This window comes from Morone saxatilis, unplaced genomic scaffold (genome assembly GCF_004916995.1).
Source record: "Morone saxatilis isolate NCDOM2014 unplaced genomic scaffold, NCSU_SB_2.0 Contig14, whole genome shotgun sequence".
Taxonomy (NCBI): Eukaryota; Metazoa; Chordata; class Actinopteri; family Moronidae; genus Morone; species Morone saxatilis.
This window is the reverse complement of record NW_023339696.1, coordinates 20,620,600-20,644,957: the sequence shown is the minus strand read 5'-3', so window position 1 is coordinate 20,644,957 and position 24,358 is coordinate 20,620,600. Positions and strand designations below refer to the sequence as shown.

Here is a 24,358-nt window from a genome sequence, read left to right as displayed (position 1 = left end):
ACCCGGGCCTGGCGGAAACTATACCAGCCAAAACAGAAAGATATAAACACTGACCCACTTGAATATGAACTTGTATTATTACGCGCTACAAATCTATCATCCCCACACAAGAGCGCACAAACACAGATTTCTTATGGGACCACAAAGCATGAGACTCACAAAAATGAACTACATCTTTTCACTTAGCCTGATTTGGATTCTTGTGTTACGTTTCGGGTGCCTGGTGCGCTTCATCTTTGATGCACTATCCACACAGGCACTAGAGCGCCTCGAGGTAACACCATGATTTCTTATTTTAGGAAGATTAGTGAAAATGTTTTTCAGCGAAACAATAGCAGCAAAGAAAATTTAACCACAAGAAGTTATTTTTATAAAAATTACCTACTGCAGTTTTGATGTGTTTCCATCCACTATATGAGACTATTAGGAGTTGGTTCAATGACTGACAATGGTTGGTGCTAATTTTCCAGTTGGGTAACATCATTAAATAAAAAATAAAAATTGTGAAAATGTGATGGAAATATGGCATTTCTGTATTAATGTCAGGAATATTAGTCCTCTCATTGTTCCACACAGATCTGATGCCATTTCAGTGTGGCAGATTAAAAATGTGCATAAAAACAGGTGGCTTGTAACTCATTGTCCTTCCTGTGTTTGTACATTTATGAAAGTCACTAACCTACAGCAAAAAATGTGCTAATTCTAAAATTTGGCACGCCTTTCCCTTAAACTTGCATCAACCCATCTGTTCATGCTCTACTGTGTGGTTCTTTAGCAACTTTACTCCCTCTAAAGTTCGCTTGCTTGCTTTTCTATTTTGATGTAAATATGTTTGGAGTAGTATTTTTTGGGTATATCAAGGTCCAGTTCAGTTCCAGTGTTACTTACATATGTTTATGTTTTATTTTTATTTTATTAACATTGAGCGTCAGCCTTAAGACACTTTAAGGGACAGCAGTTGTGAGCACCAGCAACCACCAGGAGGCGTCTGTGAGATATCTACAAATAACACAGAACCACGACAGCCACAACAGTGGGACCTCGGTCCTACAGATTAATTTATTTTTTGGGGGATAATCTAGACAATGTTAAAACTAAATTGTACAAGAAAAGTTTAAATTTAGAGGTAACATGCTTGGATGCACTGATGAAGGAGGCTAGACACTATTTAATCCAATGCTAAATTTAACGCCTTACCAATGAAGAACTGACTATAGACAGCATTTAGTAACTCCCTGATTTTTGAATGGAGTCTGGTGATTTTCCCCCTGGGCATTTCAAGGTTATTCCTGAATCTCGATGAGTCGTAGCATCAATAAAATTTACTAATTTGTGCTTCTTTGCCTTCACACATTCTGACTCAGCTGCAAACTGCATCTTTTGACTGCGTCTAAGCAGCTCAAGTGACGCTTGGTTCATTGTGAAATACCACAAATAACAGTTCTGTTTGTTATATCAGTGATATGTGTGGCACCGTTAAGGCTCCCTGCACTGCGTGGAGCTCCTGTGGCTTCAGTATTTGGGACGCCCAGTCATGGGTCAGGAGGCACAGCGGGTGGGGAGGGTTGGGATACGGGCAGGGACTCTGGTGCTGGATTTAAAAATAGGACGGGGCGGCTACTGCAGCACGGAGGACAGGGACACACAACACTAAGGAACATATGGTGTAGAGGGGAGACATTCACTGAAAAGAGAGTGTGTTGCCGTGTGTGTGCGTGTGGGGAAGATAGAGCCGGTTAGGTGGAGTGAAATAGAAAACATAATGTGTGAAGAAAAGATTTTGCTATTGGACTAAAGGTCATGGATTACAATGCAGCGGAATGAAGTTTTGTGAATGCAAAAAATACACAAGTGCTTTGAAAAAGAAAGAAAAAAGGAAAATAAAAAACAATGACCCCCAGTGTGTAGGTAAAGAACTGTGATCTCTACATGATATATGTGAAAGAATAGGTGAAGAAAAAAATACACATAAACACCATGTGTATGTGTATTACTTACCGTATCTCATTTGTCTGTGGGCTAACAAATCCAAGTGAGAAAGAAAGGATCAATAACAATCAATGTGCACAGCATGTTTCAACCAAACCTCCCATACTAGAGGCTGCCCTTGTTCAAAGCCAATATTGCAAGAATGTCCAAACCAGAAACTCTTGAATTATGCAGAACAGCTACGATCCTCGTCGGAGGCTAAATAGACTTCAAAAGCGCTGTTTGAAGAGTTTTATTTGGTGCTGAAAGTACTTTTGAAACCCATTTTCCCAGTGAGAAGGCCGTCCTGTTTAAGAGGCAGACGAGAACAGGCAGAATGTGGACTGCAGCGCTGCATTAATGCTGGAAAAGTTTGTATAATAACTCCATGACGATCTCTCAGCCTTAACCTGAAAACCCTGACACAAAACATCAACCTCTGCAGTTTTCGGAATATCAAAGAGGGGATTTTTTTGTATCAAGTAAGGCCAGACTCCCTCTTTAATTACACGGTGTTTCATTTCATTGCCGTTTAGACGCAGGAGCATTCAGTAATTCCACACTGAAAGCTGCTCTCCTTTCACAGAAAATTACATTTAGAGAAATAGATGGGATGCAATAACAGTAATTGGGCTTTCAATAACTCCAGCAAAGTGCGCAGATGATCTTTTGATTATCATACACTTTTTTTGCTTTTCATTTTCTCAGAGGACTTCTTTATCAGCTCCTCAGATTTTAATTTCCCTGTGAAAGATATACTTTTGTCCTTCAAATTGGAAATAGAATTGTTTGCCTTACTTTCATTTAGAAACAGATAATAAAGAATATAATTTTGGAAAGTCGGAGTAACATACAGAGAATGTTAATTTTAGCATTGAAAAGACACAGCATGGAGACATTTTGTAATTTTTCCGGCATGCATTCCAAATGTAAATCTCCATTATAGGTTTACACAGTGATTTTTTTTATCACATGTAATGTCACATCTACTGTTAAAGGACCAGTGTGTAGGATTAAGTGGCATAAAGCCTTCAAGGCGCGGTGGAAAAAACTACGGTGGCCCCTAAACTTGTGATCTAGAGCCAGTGTTTGGTTTGTGCTTTCTAGGCAACTGTAGAAACATGGCGGTTCAACATGGCTGCCTTTGTAGAAAAGGACCCGCTACGAAAACAGACTATAATATTCATTGGTATGTTTTCATTAGTGTATAATCACATGAAAATAATAATTACTCCATTTCTTCCAATAGATCCTTCTTAATGTCACACACTGGGTCCTTTAAGGACAATACACATTACTGTGTCTTCTTACCCAGTTTAGGTGTGAGCGCAGTCAGATCCAGGTGGCTGTGCTGGTAGTCATGGTGGTGGTTTCCTATTGTAAGAAGAACAAAAAGTTCATTTCAACATGCGATAAGACGGATAATCTTACTGTGTTTAATGCCTTTAAAAGTTGATGGTAAAGTGTAATTTCAATCAAATCACAGAGAAACATATTTTCCCCTCGTGACCTTTGTGCTGTCTGGCCACATGGTTAGTTATCAGTACAGTACATCAAATAAAAAACTAAATGCAGATTATACTTAGCACATCCATCCTGACCTCGTGCCTTTTCCTCTATATCTTGCCAAACTTCAATAATGGTGACTACTAGTCTTGAGTCTTCCTAGCTAGACTCGCTATAGATTCCAAATCCCAAAAAAGGGAGAGAAATTAGCATTATGAGGCTGTTTTATGGCTCCAAACTGATTTATTTTTGGCCAAAAATGGCTCTTTCGATAGTAAAGGTTGCTGAATGACCCTGTCCTGCCTTGATCATCCTCACAGCTTGATAATTTTCTAGATCATGGGCGAGTGGGTGAGGAATGTGTTTTAGTATCTGGTGAACTAACACTTTTTAAAGAAAGTCCCTTTGTGAGTTCAGCACAACAAAGCACGACCCTGTCTCAGTCGGATTTTCCTTCCAGTCCAGTCAGTGTTTGGCAGTTCCCCAGATACGAGCGTGTTGATTTGTTCACTGTGTCTCAAGTGAGCAGTAAACTGTCACGGCTCAGTTATGGGACCGTTTGTGTTTCTTCCATTTGACAGAATCCACAGCGAACCGCTGCATTGCCAAAGTGATTGATTACAGCCTCTTTATACGAGAACATGGAAGCAGCTACACCTCGTGGTGATCCATCTTTGCTGTTAGCGAGACATTTGATGTTGCGCTAATATCGTTATGTGTTGTTCGAGTGGTTAAAGAACCAAGCCACATCATTGGAGACCTCCATCACTGAGCAGCAATGGGACTTTAAATAATTTCAGAGAGTGAAAATATGGCCATTATTCAATTATGCCTGGTGTTATTGAACAGCAGAGCATACAAAACATGGATATGGAATTGTTGTACCTTATTTGCATTTAAATATGTTCATCTATCTTGCTCTAATAGAGCTAAAGACAATAAAAACACAGCTATGACAGCTTAAAACTACATATATGAGCTCTTTAGAAAGCCTTGAATTGAGTTCTGCTTTTGTTAAACGTCTGTATTTGAATCATGATGCTTTCCCAGCAGCTGGATGTGACATTTCTGACAAATGGTATTTGACTTTTGCTAAGATGCAAGACGGTATAAAGATTAATCTCACTTATTTAAATGCGGTGTTGGAATTTCTTGGTAGTCTCAACTGATATTGATATTCAGTCCAGGAAGCGGAGGAATGTCAAATTTCCAGTTAAACGGTTTTAAGTAACTGTGTACAATAATTAGAAAACAAGTCTTATTTGGTCAGTGCTCCCCGCAGCTGCTTTCCGATCACACCGGTTTGATCAAGGGACCAATTATAACAGCTACAGAAAGCTCAGCTAAATTACCCGGCCATGAACTTGAAATGAAAGCAGTTTTGCATCAAATAAATAACAACCTTTTACTATCTGTGTAATTGCAGAAACAGTTTTTTTTTTCTCCACGGCAGAGAAGACCAACTGCCTCATAAATTTCACACATTAAAATGTACCACCAGTGTTTAACCAAGGTTCAAAAGTTTATCACCCTGTGAGGATGGTTCTTCTTTGAGGTAATCTCCGGTTCAGGGTTTACAGTCGTGTGATCCAATTATCCCTTTTATGTGAGATATCTGACTGTTATTGTGCAGCAACTCTGGCACTAAACTGAGCTCACATTGTTAAGGAAAAAAAGAAAGAAACATAATGTTTGTTTATGAGGACGGTAAATTTCTCAGAAAAGTCTGGTGCCTGTGCTCGATGATGTAGCCAGGCATGAATCAGCCCCCGGGAAAGTGAGCAATCACACAACACACAACAGTCAGAGGGAACACATTCACGCCTAATACAGTTATTTCTGAGGCTGAAATGTGTTTGCTGCTTCACTTCAGTTCGGTCAGTGCAGAACAATGTCTCCTGAGCTCAAGTCGAACCCGAAAAGCTGCAGCAAGATGCCTGAAAACAGCTGAAGGACCTGAGTTCTGAGTGTAAGAGGGTTGGAAATTTGAAGGCAGTTAATTCATATACATTTTTCTCTGTTTGTTCTTATAACTACCAAGACAGGAGAATTACACCAAAAGACAAGTTTGTCATGTGAACCTGAAGTCACAGGTACCAGAATCTGATTTGTTTCGATGTTCTCTTCCACCACAAACTCAAACCGAGCGGGATGACAGGTTGGTCGATAAAACTGTGTCCACAGCTGTTGCAATAAAATACAGTCCGTTGCAACAGCCGTGGATGGATGGAGTCTCTTTCCATCGTTTGTCACTTTCCCTTTGCACCTTCCACAAAGAATTGACGTGTGCAGATGATCTGAAAACTGTACGTTTGAGTGATTTCAAATAGTATAGATTGGAAAAATCCATTACATGCAAAACACGTAATAAACTAGAAAGCATGCGGACGCCTGAACATTACAGCCATATGTGAATGTCATTCCAAAACAAAAGAATGGACATGAACTCCACTACTATAACAGCCTCCACTTCAGGCTTGCAGATTTTAGAACCTGGCTGCATTCGCTCCCCTTCAGACACGAGAGCCTCAGTGAGGTCCAACACTAATGTTGAGTGATAAGGTCTGGCTTACCGTCAGCATTCCAGTTCAACCCAAAAGTGTTGAATGTAACTTTGTGCTCACACCAAACTGAGAAAAACATTTATTTATTTTGTTAAAGATTATTTTTGGGCCATTTTCAACCTGGATAGTTGGCAGTAGAGAAGGGGTATGACGTGCAACAAAGGACTCGAACCAGCAAAGTTGCTGGTATGTGGTATAATATTAATAGGAAGAATGATAATAACAACTTTATTTGTAGAACTTGCTCAGATATACCTAATATTTAAATGTCATATGGTCCTAAGCTGCTCCTACTGAATGATACCTCCTCTTTAGAGCTCATCAGACACATACACTTTTAGTTGGTTTGACAGCAGCAGGATTATTCTCTCTACAGTCTTTATTGGATATAACATATATGGAGTTGTCAGTAGTCAGTAGCAAGAAAGCATGATGCCAAACAATCAACCATTCAGTTGTCCAGTGCCTGGACTTCCTTTACTGATAAAGTGAAAGATCTTCTATGTACACGCTAGGTCATACACCCTACACGACTTCTCTATGTATGTATAAGAAGCCTATGTGTGTGTACGTATATGCATATATGTGCTTGTCTGTGTGTATATATATATATATATATATATATAAATATTTTTCATTTCATTATTTCCCTTTAAATCTCCCCTTTAAATAATTTATTTTCTAAATTTTTTCTCCTTTGCTCAGGCCAATTGTAATGCGGACTGGGTTGAAGCAGTGGGTGGTGGTTAATTGTTGGGTAGTTCTTTGTGTATGTTCTTTATTAAATGTTGTTAAATAACAATACAAAGTTGACAGCAAAAAAAAAAATAGAACTTTTAAAAATAGAGTTTACAAAGTGCTTTGACAGCGAAAGCAGGCTATTCAGAACAGAAGGCAATAGAACAACAGGGAAGAACAGTAAGGCCAAAAAAAGTTAAAGCAAGAAGACAAAAGACACAAAGACACAGTAGAGACAACATCACATTAAGGCAAATCTATAAAAATGGCTTTTAAGAAATGATTTAATAGAAGTCACTGTTTCTGCAAGTCTCATCTCCTCAAGCCTCAACTTTGGAACGACCAGAAGAGCCCCACCTGAGGATCTACAGCTGCGAACTGCCTCATATGGGGTCAACAGTTCTGCTGTGGAGCTCGGGGGCTAGACCCAGACGTGCTTTAAAAAGTGATCATTAAAATCTTAAAATGGATAATAAATCAAACAGGGAGGCGCTGGAGAGAAGCCAGGACTGGGGCGATGTCGTCTGTTAAAACCAGCAAGATGCACCCTAACAGTTGGACCACCAGGGTGCCAGGAAACCCATTTCTTTATGGACTTGGCTTTGAGCACAGCGGCAACAGTACGGCTCACTGAGGTGTTTTTAATAGTTTTTGGATAACAACGAAGCTCTATGGCACAGAGGAAGAAGATATATTAGGTTTTAATACACACAGCACTTACTAGTAGATACATCAATTGTTGTTTTTTTTTTTTATTGGATTTGTTGACAGTAAGAAAAAATACAGAGTATCACCAGACTTTATTATTAATGTAAAAGTATAATTTATAAGGAAGTCCAATCCATCACTGATGAAAAATATTGCTGGTACAGTGGCTGTATAAAATATACCTAATAAACAGACATATCTGGAGCTCCTTGATTTTCTTTACAGCGGCTGATGTTACAGGTTTGAACTGTTGCTACAGAAGTAAAACCAGAAGTGACCCAGAAAGTGGAGCAAATGTCAAGGGAATTTGTCTTCTAGATATCAGTTTTATCATTCACACTGAGACACTGACATCCCGAATCCAGCTGACACAGAGCTCAGCACTGTTAGATATACGGAGGAGAACATACCTGCTAAGTGTTAATACATAATGCAGCAGCTCTCACTGACAGTAAAGTGTGTCACATGGATTGGCTGTAGTAATGCAGGCGGCTCTGTCACAAATGAATCGAATGCTTCCAGGTTCCGGCGGGTGGACTGAGGGGATCCCACTGTGACCCAGATCCATTTTAAACGCCTCACTCTGGGGAAGCTGATGGACAGACGCTGGCTACGGAGAGAACCCGTGCTATGTCATTATGCTGGCAGAGTGTGGAGTGCCATGTGGACCTGGTGGGACAGATCACCTCGTTTTGCCCTTGTGCATATGTATGTGTGTGATGGTGAGGCAGAGTGACACAAAAGGGAAAGCAAGAAAGACAGAGAGAGAGGGAAAGAAAGATGGAGCTCGCTGTCATTTCAAAGTGTTTTCACCTTCAGGACTTTAACTTCTAACGGACCTAATAGGCAGCAAACCTCAGTTTACAAGTGAAATACCAAAATCTGAAGTTACAGTATCGTCAAAACAATTTACAATCGGATTATATGAAGAAATGACATCATTATTTGACAAATATGCAGTCTAATCTGTCCAAATTCAGTGCACTTGGCAACAATTTATCATCATTGCAGCACTTTGAAGTGACACTTTACCTAAAATGTTTTTTAGAATCAAATAGACCTATTTGAACGAATAGTCCCCAAAACGCTTCGGGGACTCGTTCGGGAAATTAAAGCTCCTTTGATGTTTTTGCTGTTTGAACTCCTGCTGCTTGAAGAACAGTAAAGATTTGGCGATTCAGACTGATGTGAACAGATTCAGTTTTTCTCATCATGTGCATTAATGAGATCTCAGTCATTGTGTTATAGTAACTTGGCCCTACACCACTAAATGGCTGCATTTGCTGTCTCATGCTCCTGATAGATGTTTTAAGGCCCATTACAGTCTATCAGTTAGATTTTTATGCTAGTTTTGAGAAATCTACCCAAGTAAAACTGTCTTACCCCATTGGCAGATGTTTTTGCTCAATATGTGAAAATTTGGTCATATTTAAGAATATTTGGCTTGTTTCGGGCTGTTTTTGCAGTGTAAATAATGTCATATTACCCGCTTCCAGCAGGCAGGATTAAGAATGGGGACATCTGCATCCATGAAGAATCGAATCAGAAAACCTGCTTTAAAAAAGGCGACAATTATCGAAGAAATTGATGCAGCTTCACAGGTTGTTTTAAGTCGACTTACAGAAGTAAACAAACTGAAACACAAACAGACCAGTCTCTGGTTTGAATGAATGAAATGAAACAAAATGCAATTCAGTCTGATCATGAGGATGACCTTACAGAGGGGGAAGGACATTTAAAAACAACAGAATGGCAAGATGCTCATCTGCGAACAAATTTGCCAAAATCTGCCAAAAAAATTGCAAATTAGTGTGGATTTCCAACCACCAGCGTTATGAGAGTGGTAGGAGTTAGAAATGCATTTACTCATTTAAACAACATACCCTTCCAAATGGCTAGTATACAAGCATCAACAAGCATAACTAATTTTTTTGTCGATGACATGCTTTAGATATCGAGTAGCAAAGAGCTACGCTGCTAAAACACAATAAAGAGAAATAAATGCATGCAGCTGATGCTTGAATCTGTTGGCTGCAATTCAGATTTGATGACTTGTTGGCACCTTGTTGGCACCATATCTGCATCTTTTCTTCAGTGAAATACCATTGAGCCTCTGAATGGCACTTGGTGCACTCAACTTAATTATGGTGTTTCCGTCATGAATGAATCTTAACTCAGTCTACAAGTGAATCACATCTTCCTGAAATCATCACGTCTTGTAAAAACTGGGCCTAATATCCTCTGCTGATGACAAATATGTTAATTTTCCATTTCACAAGCTGCAGCAGTGGAACACACAGTCTCTATCCGGCTTATTTTACTGCTGGGAAAGCATTTTTCCTGACATCTTCAGACAACAGAAAACATCGGTCCACACGAAGAGAAGTCTCTCAGCCTTACCCATACAGTGTCACGAGCTTGACCGATGGCGTCTCAGGGAGCTTCTTGGAGTCTGTGAATTACTAACAAGGATAAGCACAGATTTATCTGATGTCTTCTCCGATATGTCAGAAGTAACATCACACAAAGCTGCCGTTATCCTTGCCGTGGAATATCGGACTCCGTGAAGTTAGAGGAGGGAAACAGAAGAAACTGAAGGATCCAAGTTGACGGCTGACAAAAAACAGCTTGGCTCATATATTGATCGGTTACACTAGATGGCCAAAAGTTTGGGGACACAGCAGTGTAGGGAAATCATAATGCAACAGTATACAATGCTAATAATGTGCTTCCAACTTTGTGACAACAGTTTGTGTTTGTCCATGGGGAGAAAGGAAGGAGACAAAGCCAGTTCCCAAAAGAAATGGTTTTAAATTATGTGACATAAAAAAAAACAATCCACTGTTTCAGTGCATCATAAAGTAGTTTTAAAAAAAACTTCTGGCTCCTTTTCTTTTGGTTGAACTCTTTTTAAAAGAATGAAATTAGTTTTTTAGTTTGCATCTGCTCTTTTTGTACTCTGAGGACATCTACAGAATACAGTTCTGGATGGAAAATAGCTTCATGATGAAACTTTGATGGTTCAAAGCTGAAAAGCTGAATTTAATAAGACTCATGGCACAAACACAAGACAATATATGGCAGATGTAATTAAGTGAAGTATTTTCAAACTTTCTTATCAGGGCTGGCGTAAAGGAAAGGCAGCAGCGTATTCCAAAAATGAATTATCCACTAAGTTATTTTCTATAATTATGTTCCGTGTTTTCCTGTAATTATATTGGTAGTTTGGCACAAAGCAACTGTTGATAAGCGGGATGATAAAAAGATTAAATAAAGGGGGAAAAGGGCCGACTTTGTGAAGACACCACACACTGGAAAATTACAACTGAGATCTTTTAATGACTTTGCAATTATGAGCCGAGCTCGGCTGCTTGTTGGCATTTAGCAGTGAGAGTGTGGAGAATGCTAATTCTAAATGTTTACATCTTTCACTTCAATTTGGGAAAGCGTTTCAGTTGAGTTGAGTCGCGGCTAATTTGAGTTCACGCCAGTTCACTCTTTGATCAGACTCGATCGCGCAGTCGAGCGTCATGTAAAATTTACAGTGAACTAGAAATTCACCCTGAACAAATGACTAAAGAACTCCGATGTGCACTCGCAGAAATCGAGGGGAGAGGAGGTTGCTTCAGTTCTAGGCACTTCTATCTGTCTTTGCCATTATTTCAGTCCCATCTATAATTCTGACTGATCAGTGTGTGTGTGTTCAGACCTCCCTCCTCTCCTGAAAGAACAGACAGGAGAACCGAGGAGACCGGGTCGGCATTACACATGACGACTTCCCACTAGGGGCCCTTGAGGCAGAGGATCTTTGTTTCTGCTTTATCGATTAGGGATTGTGTGTCGTGGCTCCTGGGCATATCATGCGCCCCTGACATGCTTTTTCCAGTCAAGAGAAGGCACAGCCTGTTGTCCCCCCCCTCAGGCTGACCTTGTACAAAATTCCTGCAGGCCAACTCCTGAGCTATACAGCGCCTGCAGGCTAAAGGAGGAGCGATAAATGTGGAGGGGCAAGAAACGAAAACAAGGATATGTTTTTTAGATCTCCATATAATCCGGAGCTGTAGCTACCAGTGAGGACACGGGTCGTGTCCTTTGTATTTTGTAATTTGTAGGGGAGTTTAGACTCTCCAGTTAAAAACCTGGGTATTTTATAAGCTGAATGCAGCATTTTTGATACAACATAATGAATAAGTAAATAGTTTCAGTATCTCTCTTTCTCTAGTATATTATTCCTGGCAGTTTGGAGAAAGCTTTAAAACACCATTTAAAACTCCCCATGAGAAGCTGGTCCCCTTTGCTAGCCTGGTTCGACTACACGTTTTGACAAATAAAGGCAGGTCTCAATTAGAGGCCTGGTCTGGATTTTATAGAAATTCTATGGATGTATAAAACCTCTTATCGCCTACAGAAATAGAAATGTTTAAACTTTTGTCAATATGGACATGCTACACATCAGTTAGATTCTCCACAATTCAATGCTTCAGTTCATTTTATGGAAACCATGATAATTGTTATTCAATAGAAGTAATATTGATACTGGTTTAAATAAGCATTTTGATAGCATTTCCCATCTTTGTGCCTAAACCACAAAATGTTAAAGATAGTGTCAAAAAATGTCGTAATTAACAGCAAATGTAACAAGCCAACTTGTAGGTTTACTCACTTGTTTTAAGAAAAATTAACTAAAGGCCTCAAATTATAGACAAAAAGTCATGATTAGACATTTTTGAACGGGCAAGACGATTAGTGAGAGAATAACAAAATAGTGGAAACCACAAAGTTTAAATAATGTTGAGCTTACATGATATTAGGAGCTGCTGACTGGGTCTGTGACTAATATAAATCCCTGGCAGGAGACTTTTTTTCTCTGCATGTGTTAACCTAACCTTGGTGTTCCTGGAGAAAAACAAAAGAGAAATAGCATCAGTGTCTTGCCATTAGAGAATCTTTTATCAGGAAGCCTTTGAGCAGAAGTGGGTGTTATTTTACAGCCATTTCCGTCAGCGGAGCGTTTCTTGGCTCGGTGCTGCATGTCTTTGAGGGGCTTTGTCTCCTTCACACTTCTGCCACTTTCACAGAATTAAAGCAACAAGCGCCCCTCTCTTCCCTGCCTCATGAGTAATGTGTGATGATTAGAACAGATAATTACATCTATTTACATATAAATGTGATTGATACTTGTCCTACAGAGTTAAGCTTCCTTAAGCCGCTGCAGGAGCTGTTTGCCACTGATCTTGTTATAATCTATCCATAATATTTGGATCCTCCATCTGAAGTTACCTAATTAAATGATCATTCGCGACAAGTAAACAATTGGGGATGATGATGCTAATTAGCGATGGCTGAACACTGTGAGCCCGTACGTGTTGAGAGACGCTACCACTGCATTCGTCTAATAGTGTTTATTAGGAGACTTATGATTAATGCGACTTCATAAAGAGACGGAGTAAGATCTGTTTTTTTCCCAGTAGCAGAGATGGAGCGACAGCAGCACTGCACATTGTCTGAGAGGCCGCGGGCCTAATTGATTAGGTGCTGTCATCCAGAATATCGACCGACCTCATAAGAATCTCAAATGAGCACTCCAGTGATAATGCCAGCACTCGTTAAAATTTGAGCACAGTGGGACTGGAAATGTCAAGACAAACCCAAATGGTTTCAAAACAGGAGGACCTTTTTTTAAATAGATGCCACAAATCCCATCTTCATAACAACTAGCAACAATATCTTGATTGTGTGTTCAGAAATTTGAGATATAATCATGTTTCTGTTCCTTCTCCCTGCTGTCTTTTTTAATTTTTATTGGTCCTGCCTGAAGCCCCTGGTGAAGGTGTTAAGAACATTTGCTCACCCTGTGTAGCCTCGTGTCAAACATGCCCTCCAGTCAGGTTACGCCTCAACAGGTACACAGTCAGACTGCTTATTAAAACTTTGGCTCCAAGCCCAAAGAGCCTCTGGGTTCTTAATGTCTCTGAAAGCTTGCTGGTGGGCTGCAGGTGCAAACCGTTTGCCCAAAGGCGTCTGGTTGGAGGTTTGACCCCGGGTCAGACTGAGCCTCCATTTCCTTTGACACACTGTAATAATCCTGACACACTTGGGAGCTTCACACGTTTCAAGTGGTGTGATGGCACAACCTTTTCAAGAAGTGCCACACATCACGGTGCAACACTGTGTCCTAGAAATGATGTCTATGTATTACTAAATTGTTTTCCCCAATCACAGTGCACTGACAGATGTTCATTGCCTGGATTATGTTCAGAGGCAACATTTTTTGGAGTGAATGAATCACTTTATATACCGCACTGGAGCTGAAGGAAAGGTGGTTAGGGTGGATGGTGGGTACAAAGTGCAGACCTCTGACACCAGGACCATCCACAGAGTCCTGTCTGTGGCTCACTTTAGGCAACTGAAGCATATTGGAAAAGATGGTGGCTTTGCTTAAATAGTGATATGCGCAGTGTTTTGTGATTCACTTCAGACTTTTTCTTTATTAAAGCTCCAGTGTGTAACATTTATTTATTTATATCTGCATGTATTTATTGCATTCAGTCTGCCAGTGTTTTCTTAAATGACATACAGCTGTTTGAAAAGTAAATCAGATCATTTTCTTGTTTTGTACGCCTAATCTTTTACCCTGACCTCCTCCCTGTTTTGCAACATTATAACTAGGACTGTAACTAACTTCACTTAAAATTTCTAAAGCTACTTGATCAAGTTTACTTAAAATTTTCAACAATTAAACAACAGCTAAATTTACTTATCTGGTTTTACAGTGCAAATATATTGAGTTTTACTGTCATAAAGGACTAAAGAAACCAGAAAATATTCACATTTAAGAAGCTGAAATAAGAGACTTTGGGCATTTTGTCTCAAAACTGACTCCAAACGATCGATTGATTCATTGATTGATTGTTTCTGCTCCAATTATAACAGTGTCACATTTGCCTGACCCAAAGAGGTCGTCAGGAAAATAAATGTTTCATGTCATCTTTCTACAGGTAAACCAAAATTCAGACTGCAGCAGCAAACAGCTGAAAACAAGAGCCTCACACAGAAACTGTCCTAGTTTAAGAAGTAATGACCTTCTCCTAACTTCTGATGAACTGGGTTGGATGTCACCCCACTGTGGTTCCAGGAACACTATTCGAACAGGACATGGACAGCTGCTGTCCCCCAGGGGTCAGTCCTTTACTCCGTGCTGTTCTGTGTTTATTTGCTTTCCTGTAGTTAAATTATTCTCCACTGTCTGGTTTAGTTTCATTGCTGCACTGGTGACACTGAAAACATGCTTTTATGAGAGCCACTGGATCCAGCTCTATATCAGCCACACTGATCTGTTGGGTTTGTTTTGGGGGATTGTTGATTATTGTAATTGACAATATCCATGCTGTTGCATCCTATCGGGAACAAATTTACAGGAATTCAAATGGAGACTGAGAGCAACACTACAGTCATTTTCAATCTTTTGGGGAACGTTAAAGTCAAGTTTTAAGTCTTTATAAGCAAGCTGCGAGTGAAGATCTCTGAATCCTAGACATTGAGATAAAATGAGAGCAGTTAAATACATTTACCTTCCAAGTATTTTCACATTGTGTTTTTTCAAAAGCTGTATGTGTTTATGGTTCCAGTTTGTAAGGTTCAAGATAATTTATAGGCAGAAATGGAATATAATATTCATAGGTATTTTTACTTTACAATCTATAACCTATGAATGAGACCTTAATATGATACGTTTTTATCTACAAAACACAGAGATAGTGGATCCTCTTCCACATATTTCTACAGCAGCAGAATGGGTTACATGAAGGGTACCTTCAGTTCTCCTACACACTAGGAAAGGTAGGAATGAGGGGAAGGGTATTCAGTTGGTTGCAGTCTGCAACCTCATTGCTAGATGCCACTTAACCCTACACACTGGTCCTTTCAATAATTAATGTGAGTAGCTAAACAAGGACTTCCTTTCACTGTCTTTAGCTTTCATTCTTCTAGTAATTAAAGAGCCAAAAACTGGCTGGAATGTTTTTGCTTTCCAGTCCATAATCAAGTCTTTTAGCCAAGATTCAAGTCAAAAAAGTTTCCTCAAGTCCCTTCTCAAATCAGCGTTTGTGTCAAACCTGAACACCACTCTCCCCAATATTAAGGTTGTGGATCAGTTCCAACCGCAGTCTTAAGAGGGCCGGTGTGTATGGTTTAGTGATGAAGTTGCAGAATGCAACTAACTGAACACCACATGTGTCTGTATATGACGACCTGGGAATGAGAACAGGCTTCGAAATTTATAGGAGGAACTATGGTGGCCCCGGAGCTCAAAGCACCCCCCATGGTCCCGACTGCAGGAGTGACTACTAATTATACAACAACAGGAGAGCACACTGTGAAAAAGGTAACTGACTTGTTATAACTTGGAAAATGTACTTTTTAAAAATGCTTATTTCTGTTGTTTTTCTCTTGCATGGTCTTGAAATATGATATTAACTTAAGGCAGGTGGGTGTTAGAGATATGAAAGAAATTAAGCCCGATCTGATGCATGTAGCTTACCGACAAAGAGGTTGAGGTAAAATCAGATTATCACAACAGGAGAAAGGATTTATTTTGATGAATACAAGTGAGAAAATGTTTTGGGGACTACATAAGGAATCAAAATACTTCGCTTTCAGAATCAGAAAAGGTTGAGATCAGATAGGAAGCACGGGAAACAAGGGGAGATAAGGAGCAGGTGAGCGGCGGGACATGAAAGAGAGACGTGAAAGAGAATGAATGTGTATGAAACAGTGAAGTGATTGTCGGGCTTTTGTATCAGAGCTTTTGAAGAGCCGTCTGGTTTGTACAAAGGGAGGGGTCAGTGAACAGATAAGGGTAGAATAGGTGGTCTGTTATACGCACAGGTGAAGAAATCCCACCCCACCAAACAAAGAGAATGAGAAACACAGGCGAGAGTAAAGGATGGATGCAACCCTCCAAGGGATACAAGTCATTTTCTGACCTAGGCAACATCAAAAGGAGTGAAGATGAACAGCAAGAAAGAGCAAAACAAACCTGTTCTATAAGATTGGTTTATGAGTTACACGCACTAGGACATGTTTCAAAAAGCCTTAGTTGTCTTATTTGCTAAACCTCCTGTGGAATAAATGTAGAGTTTTTTTTATCTAATTATAGCATCTAGTTATTCTGAGGGTATTTGTAGATAAATGAGACAATCCCAGTGAAATTTGGTGCACTCTGTGTGAGAGAGGATGTGTAGCAGTGTGCTTTTCTGAAAAGGAGTATTAGTAGGCACAGAGTAAGAGAGCAGAGGCAGCTCTCAGCAATGTCAGCTAGAATTGGTTGACAAAGTATATGTAAAATTAACATAAAATATTCTTAAATAAAGTTATTTAAGAAAGCAGCATATTGCAAAGCCATACTGGTGTAACATCGGTGCAATATCCACATTTATTTATTTATTTTTATTCCAGTTCAAAAGTTAATTATATCGACCATATATATATAGAATAGAATTTTCCCCTCTAAATGTCAGTCAGGGTCAAAGGTAAAAGTTAACATTACTAACTATTATTAACACAGACTTCTTTGTATTTGCTTTCTTTACCAACAAGTGCAAAACTGTGGTTCCCTTTAATCCATTTCAATAAAATTACCATTTTTAGTGGCTCCAACATTGTTCAATCGATAAAAAACACCAAATCCCTCCATGAAGGCTTGTTTTCCTGAGCAGTAGTGAATAACATTCACACCTCCTGCTGTAGTGACATTTGTAATGCTATTACTAAGTCCCGCTACCTTCACTCCTCTCGCCTTAGAAAAGCTGCTTTCTTTCTTCAATTTAAATACCTGAGGTGTGGAGTCGATCAAGTTCAAGTTTCAGCCTTAAAAAGCTCTAAAAGCGCTCATGATATCCCCTGCTATCACTGCATGGGACCTGGCATCCTGCAGGTATCACACACACAGACACACAAAATCCTTAAATCTTAACAAAAGATGCAGAAAAACTAAAGAAAAGAAAAACTTGCAGTTTGCATTCCTCTGTTATAGAAGATGTACACTGGGAGACCTCAGGGCATTCATTTACAGTTGGAGATGAAGAGGAGAAATCAAACAACAATTTGAGAGATTGATTTGCTCGGAGCCTCGTTGTGCCTTCAAGTGTCTCACATGGTGGAGTAAATGAAGTTCCTGCTACCTCTTGTCTTCCATCTGAAGACTCCTGCTGTCAGTGAGCCACCGCCAGTCACATTTTGATCTTTGCTTTCATGTCTCTCACTCCTTTCGCCCCCTCTAACCAAACATATCTCGCTTTTTAATTAGACCCAGGAAGAGGCTGCCTCACTTTTTATGTGCATGGGTTTTTTTTCCCCACTTGAATCTAAAATACATTATTCAATCTGAAAGGAGATTGCAAGAATTCTCAGTGTGTTTACTGCACATATGGGCCTGTGGCTATTACACTGACGATCACACAGACAGCACTTTATATATATTAAAAATAACAGGAAATTGCACTTCTACGACCTGATAGATGAAAACTAAATAAAAACTGAACCTAGCAGAAGTGAGAGATGAAAAGGCTGTAGGAATTGGGGTGCAAGGGAGTTAAAAAACACACCTCTGTGACTACGGGAACAAACAACATCCAGGCACTTCTCACAAGACAGAGCGATGCACTAACAAGCCCTCAGAGTGGCTCGTTTTTCCACCTCTTGCTGTTTCTGTTCATTCTGGGTGCCAGACACATCAGTCTGTGGGTTCGCAGGGGTTGTGACTGCTTGGAGATGAAATCCTAGTGGGCATTGCATGACTGGAATCCATGTAGTGATTCAGGCTCCTGTCTGTGTCGGCTGTCGTTCCTGACAAGGAAACATGATGTCAAAACAGGAGCTTTCGAGGGTAGCAAGGGTAGTAGCTGGAGATAAGGAAGCTAGTGCTGTTAAATTGGACAAGAGGTACCACTGTGCTGCACCACAGAACGAAATATATAGACCATAAATAAGAGTATCTGATGCAACATCTTGCACTTTCAGTGGGGTGCTTTATTTCAGCCATAAAGATAAACTATGGCTAAAAGAATGCATATAAACCCTCGTCCACATACTTTTGATCTTGGACTGTTTTTCATGGTTTGGGCAGGCAAATCTTAATGCGACAGTTAAAATTATATTTTAGACAACAGTGTTCTTCAGTTTGTGTTTGGCCCGCGTGCACAAATCCAGCTCCCTAAAGAAATGTTTCTTTTCCAGTTTTGTGTGGAACAACTTGATTAAACCACAATCAACTTTAGGTTGAACTGGAACACAGACGTATCACCTGACATCAGTGTTGGACCACACTAATGTTCTTTGTGTCTGAATGGGAGCAAACGCTGGTGGAAGAGCTTCACAGAAGTGTGGAGGCTTTTATAGCAGCGGATTAACGCTCAACAATCACGTGTGTTCACATACTTATGGCCATGTAGGGTACAATTCAGTGGAACATTTGTTATTAACTAGCCCACAAGGAATTCTTTACTTTCTGTTGATTCCAGCGGACCCTCTGGACAAAAGTGTTTGCACTGCCTCATTTCATTGATTTCAAGGGGAATCCAACCCACTAAGAAAACTATATAGAAATAGCCACTCCTTTTGCTGATTGTCTTGTTTATGTAGGTCTTATAGAGGCATTCAATTTAGATTGTTTCATAACCAGTTAAAACTCCTTAGTACGTTTAAGTTCTAGTCAGCTTTCTGCAGTAACCAGGGTTTTGTAATGGGAGTAGAGAGCTGTACAAACTGGGAGAGTCTGATACAGCAGGGCAACAGGATGATGAATGAATGTCCATCGCATATAATCTCGAATGCAGGGATTAATCACTATTTAATTCAAAATCTGACTTCAACTGAAATGGATTGTTTCTAATTAAGTCAGATTCTCTTTCAGCTGAACGCTTAGGTGAAAATTCAGATCCAGCGTGTCCTCTTCACAGTACTGTCAGTCCAAATGCTGCGACAAAAGGAGAACATTACTTCAAGGAAACAGCATCTTGCATCACATATACACTTTATATAATACTGTAAGTAAGCAAGTGTTTCAAAATATGGTTTTGGGCGAGGACACATCTGATTAATGGCCCGTTTTACAGTAAGCGGTGAATATAAAAATGCTGTCTGAGTTCCAGGATTTTCCTTCCTATGATGCAAACACTTTCACGAATAGATTAGGAAGCGCTGCTCATACGCAGATTGCAAATGTTGGCAGTGCCATGTTTCACAAATGACTGTTGCTCACAAATTGCAGTAAATCCCATAGATGTCTCGGCTCATGCATGGGTCACAAGTGTTTTATTGGTGCAAAGTGTACAAATGAGCAATCTCATGTTACAAACTTGGTAAATCTCAAGCCTTATAAAAAGTATTTTGTATGATTCATTTTCTTTGCTTGTTCTGTGCTGTACAATAAACCGTTAATTAATTCCTCTACACTGGTAAAATATCTATATGAGCTGGCTCTGTCAGACATGTAATTAGTATTGTAGAGGTCGATAAAGGTCATAGATTAACTTTAAAATTATCTGGTTGACAAATCATCAAGATCGAAGCTCTTCAAATAATTGAAGGAGGAGGAGATTTAAATCTAATTACAAAAAGGTCTTCACCAACTTCCCAGAAATGCTGATCAGGAGTATGTAAAGTAATGAACCTCCATTATGAACAGGCGGGCACCTCCGTTCCTGCTGACACCGCTAGAAACCATCATCACCTCGGCAGATTAAAACAATCGAGCACAAACATTTCAAATTCATAATTCATTTCCGGTGCGCGGCGTTTGATGAATGAAAGCAGACTGAAGATCAACGTTTGTAAGGAGCCAGTCTGAGAGAGGAGACCAAGTCGTTACATCGGGTCATGGAGAGAAGCTCAAATAACAAAGCGCAGCGGGAAAGACGATTTCAAATAATATCCTGCTAATTAAATTTCTCCAAAAGTCGGGCAAAAGCCATTAAAATGACTCCAGTGCTGTTTGAGTGGAGCTTTATTGAAATTGCATTCATCTGAAGCACATCAAAAGATGAAAATGCCGATAAGAGAAAAAAAAATTAACTATGAGCCACTGCTGGGTCGCATCATTTAATCAAGCTTCTGCTGCTCTCCTCCACAGAACTGAGTGCAGCACTTTCTACACAGCGCATGGTTTAAAAGCTATTGTGCCAAAAGCGGCCTATTCATTCAAACATAGCTTCACATAATCACAAACAGTTATCTGGAGCATACGGGATTGTGTTTGCAGAGTAGACCAGGTATATTTGATGTAGAACTTCAGAGGAATGTGGGGTGCCCTGTTGGTCCGAGACGTTAAGACCCTGAACCTCAACGTTGAAGACCTTCGTTTGATTTTGTTCGTCATCTCTCTCCCCTCATTCCCTGTCGGCTGTCTAATATTAAAAAAAAGCATAAAATAATACAAAAATAATTCAAAAATAGTATCCCCCAAACTTCACCAGACATGGCTGTGTTCCGGCTCTGCCTCGGTTGCCGGAGCTAATTGCTTTAGACAGTGCTCTAAATTCAACCAGAAGCATCGCGGTGCGTGTCAGAAGTGTCCCAGAAGCGTCTCTTCATCCACTTGTGTCAAGCAGCACAGAGCAGGTCGCATTAGCAGGAAGTCAGACACAGAAACGGCATAGAGAATCCGTTCAGTTTCACTCCACATCGACGTTGTGGCACCAGACCAGAAGTCAGTCAGTCAGAGGCAGGTTAGAGGAGATTTGGACAAATTACACAAGTAAACAACGTATGGCAGGCAACACACTCCAAAGACGTGCGGATCACGGAGCTAGCGTGACATTATGAAGGCGTAACCGGTTGAACTTTGGGTGGTTTAAAGCTACATGCATGCGCTGACCCCGTTCTTACTTCATCATCCCACAGTTTACTCTTACTCTTACTCTTACTTTTACAAGATCTTACAGTCAAAATGGAAAATATGGCCAGGGACTAAATGTGTTTTCATTCTTTTAAACTGTTTCGTCACTTTTAATGATTTTTTTGTTGTCAACATTGCAGCAATTTAAATTATGGTTGGCAGAAGCGCTCAATAAAGCATACTTTTTATTGCCAATTGTGTGCTCAATTTGATTATTCTGCTTATGGTGTTTCCTTTGTTCCATAATTTTTCTGCGTAATGTTATTTTGATATTATATTTTATTGTGAAGCACTTTGGGAAGTCTGTTTTAATATGAACACTATAAACTAAATGAATTCTCTTCCTAATTTTTGATGACAATAATTGAGATACAACATGTCTCGAAATGAAAGTTTACAGCTAAGTATGAATAAATCAGTTCACGTTTGTGTTATAAATAACCTTTATCTGCAGCAGCTCTCATCCCATCTCCTACTAACAGTCAACATTTATTTCTTGACTCTGCATGGAAATATCTCAACAACTATTGGATGGATTGCTATGACATTTGGCCCAGACGTTTGGAGTCCCCATGGATGAATCTTAATAACTTTGTGTTTCCCTGACTTTTCATCTAGCATCATCGAGTCAACATTTAATTTGTCCAACACTTGTGGCTCAGGTGGTAGTCTCTTGTCTTACATTTGGTGATCCAAATGTAATAGAAAGTAATCAAGTCACGTTACTTTAATTTTCTGACACTTGGCTTAGGTTACTGACTACATTTAATAATTAGTAATTGTATAGAATTACATTTTTAAAGTAACCATCCCAACCTTTGACCTAACAAACAATATCTTTACGTTAACAATGAGGAGAGATTAAAAAATGCTCAGATGTGATGTTTAAAGAACCCATATGTTGGAGTTATCACAGTAGATATATATATTTTAAATATAGATTTTAATATGCACAGCTTTATTCACGTTAACAAGATGATGGTGTAACAGTTGTCTTGGGCTTTTTAATGGTGCTAATCTAACAAAATGTAAAGAAATATAGGCCAAATAGTATGCAGTTGATCCACACTGAAGCCACTGAAGCTGAATGATGATATGCACACTATATATATTTTAACATGCACAGCTTTATTCACTGCAACAAGACGATGGTGTAACAATTGTCTTGGGCTCCTTCCTCTGGTCTGACACTGGAGGATGCTTCAGAGGAAAAAAAAAAACTGAACTTCAGAAGGAGACGAGGGCAAATGAACCCGTGTGGGAACTCTTAAAATACCCCTTAAACTAGGGCAGCACACAAGGCTCGGGGTGTAGCACGCTGTATGGCGAACCTGTCCACGCAGGGGGGGGACACAAGTTACATAAACCAACACGAGACACCGCAGGATCCTGCTAACTGGAGGTTCTGATAATAAAAAAGGCGTGGTGAGGGTTGAAATCATCTCACCTGCTGCATGGCGACTCAGATGACTGAGCAGGTACAGTACACACAGACTTGGGGATTAACTCCGGAGCTTCTACTTTGAATTTTAGCACTGCCAGCGAAGCAACTTCTACAACTAGGGTGCTTTAAAACAACCGAACGGAGCGGCGGTGGTTAAAGATTCATGGGCTCCATATTCACAGCCATCCGTTCCACTGATGAGGTCTATAGCGAGGGATTAAGGGAGCCTTGCATATTGTTAAAAGTAAATTGGTGCCTTTCAATTCTTGCAGCATTACCCAGTCTGTCCTGCACATATAATGAATTCCAGTAATGAACTGGCCTTATACAGGAGAGCACAATATAAGCTGTAAAGTGTTGTACTATGCAGACCACATTTGTCACCATTACAGTCAATATTTGGTGACTGCCACAAGATTTATGTGGCCCTGGGGAACAATGAAAGAAGCCTGGTCTAATCTAATGTGAGTCATGATAGTCTCTGTGGCTGCAGTAGGCCCAGGTAATGGTCTGCATTATACAATGCAACACCAACTATTCTCTATCACTTCACCTTGATGCACTGCTGTATGTATCACGCCGTTAGAGCATTAATATTTTGAGAAGAATAAAAGTATGAGGGTTAAGGCAATAATACGACAAAAAGACATTTTTGTGCTCAACTTGAGTTGTTATTAACTTTTATTTCTCAGTCTATGCTGACCCACATATTACAGACGAAATCACCTCCTTTTCTATTTGTGCTGGTTGTCTCTGGTGACTGAGCTTAACATGGAATCAATTCAACTAATTGGAGACTTTAAATGGAATTGTTCTTGCCCAGTAACTGAATCGTTGCCAAAGCTGCAGCCTTGTTCAGCCAATGGAAAACAAATGATAGTGTTATGTCTATTAGCTCCGGCTTCAATTAACGTCTTAAACTCTTGATTTTCTCTTTGAATTTAAAATTAGAGAGGGGAAACATTTGGTTACATTGTAACCTTAGTTCACTAAGACCAAGACTCCAATCAGACCACGGACACCACCATACAGCAGTGCAGGTGTGTAGGTAATCAGTAGGGCGTGATACTGATCGGTCTTAAAGAAACATTGTAGAGAGAGAAAGAGAAGGATACTGCGTGAGGTAAGAGACAGGTGCATGTTGGTGTTCTAAAAACAGGAAGTTAGTTAGTTTGGCCTGACACACGTTTATGGTGATGTTAATTTCAAACTCCTCAAAAACTCAAAAAGGAGTTCCCCAATAACTCAAATCACAAGTTTCAGTGGACCTTTGCTGTAACCAAACCAAGACTGACTGCGCAAAGGCCAAAGCAGCCCCTTTTAAACCGGCAGCTCCTCCCACTAGGCTTAATATCTTGCATAACAAAATACAATAAACACATTTTCTTACTATATAAAGCATTTCTAACCTTATAACAAATAAATAAATTTCATCCATATTCCCATCTAACCAAAAAACATAATGATGCTGCTCACATGACCCAGAAAAGAAGATTGAACTATTAAACAGCCAACGTATAACTGTATGTCTCCCAA

General features: G+C 39.7%; 1 protein-coding gene across 1 annotated transcript in view; it reads right to left on the bottom strand.

Moving 5' to 3' along the window:
- Nucleotides 1-24,358, bottom strand: part of LOC118323370 (protein shisa-6-like) — an 80,470-nt gene that overhangs the window by 11,938 nt on the left and 44,174 nt on the right. The window contains 2 exon segments of the mRNA XM_035655323.1: nucleotides 1,999-2,019; nucleotides 3,280-3,342. Coding sequence (XP_035511216.1) covers nucleotides 1,999-2,019; nucleotides 3,280-3,342 — 84 coding nt within the window.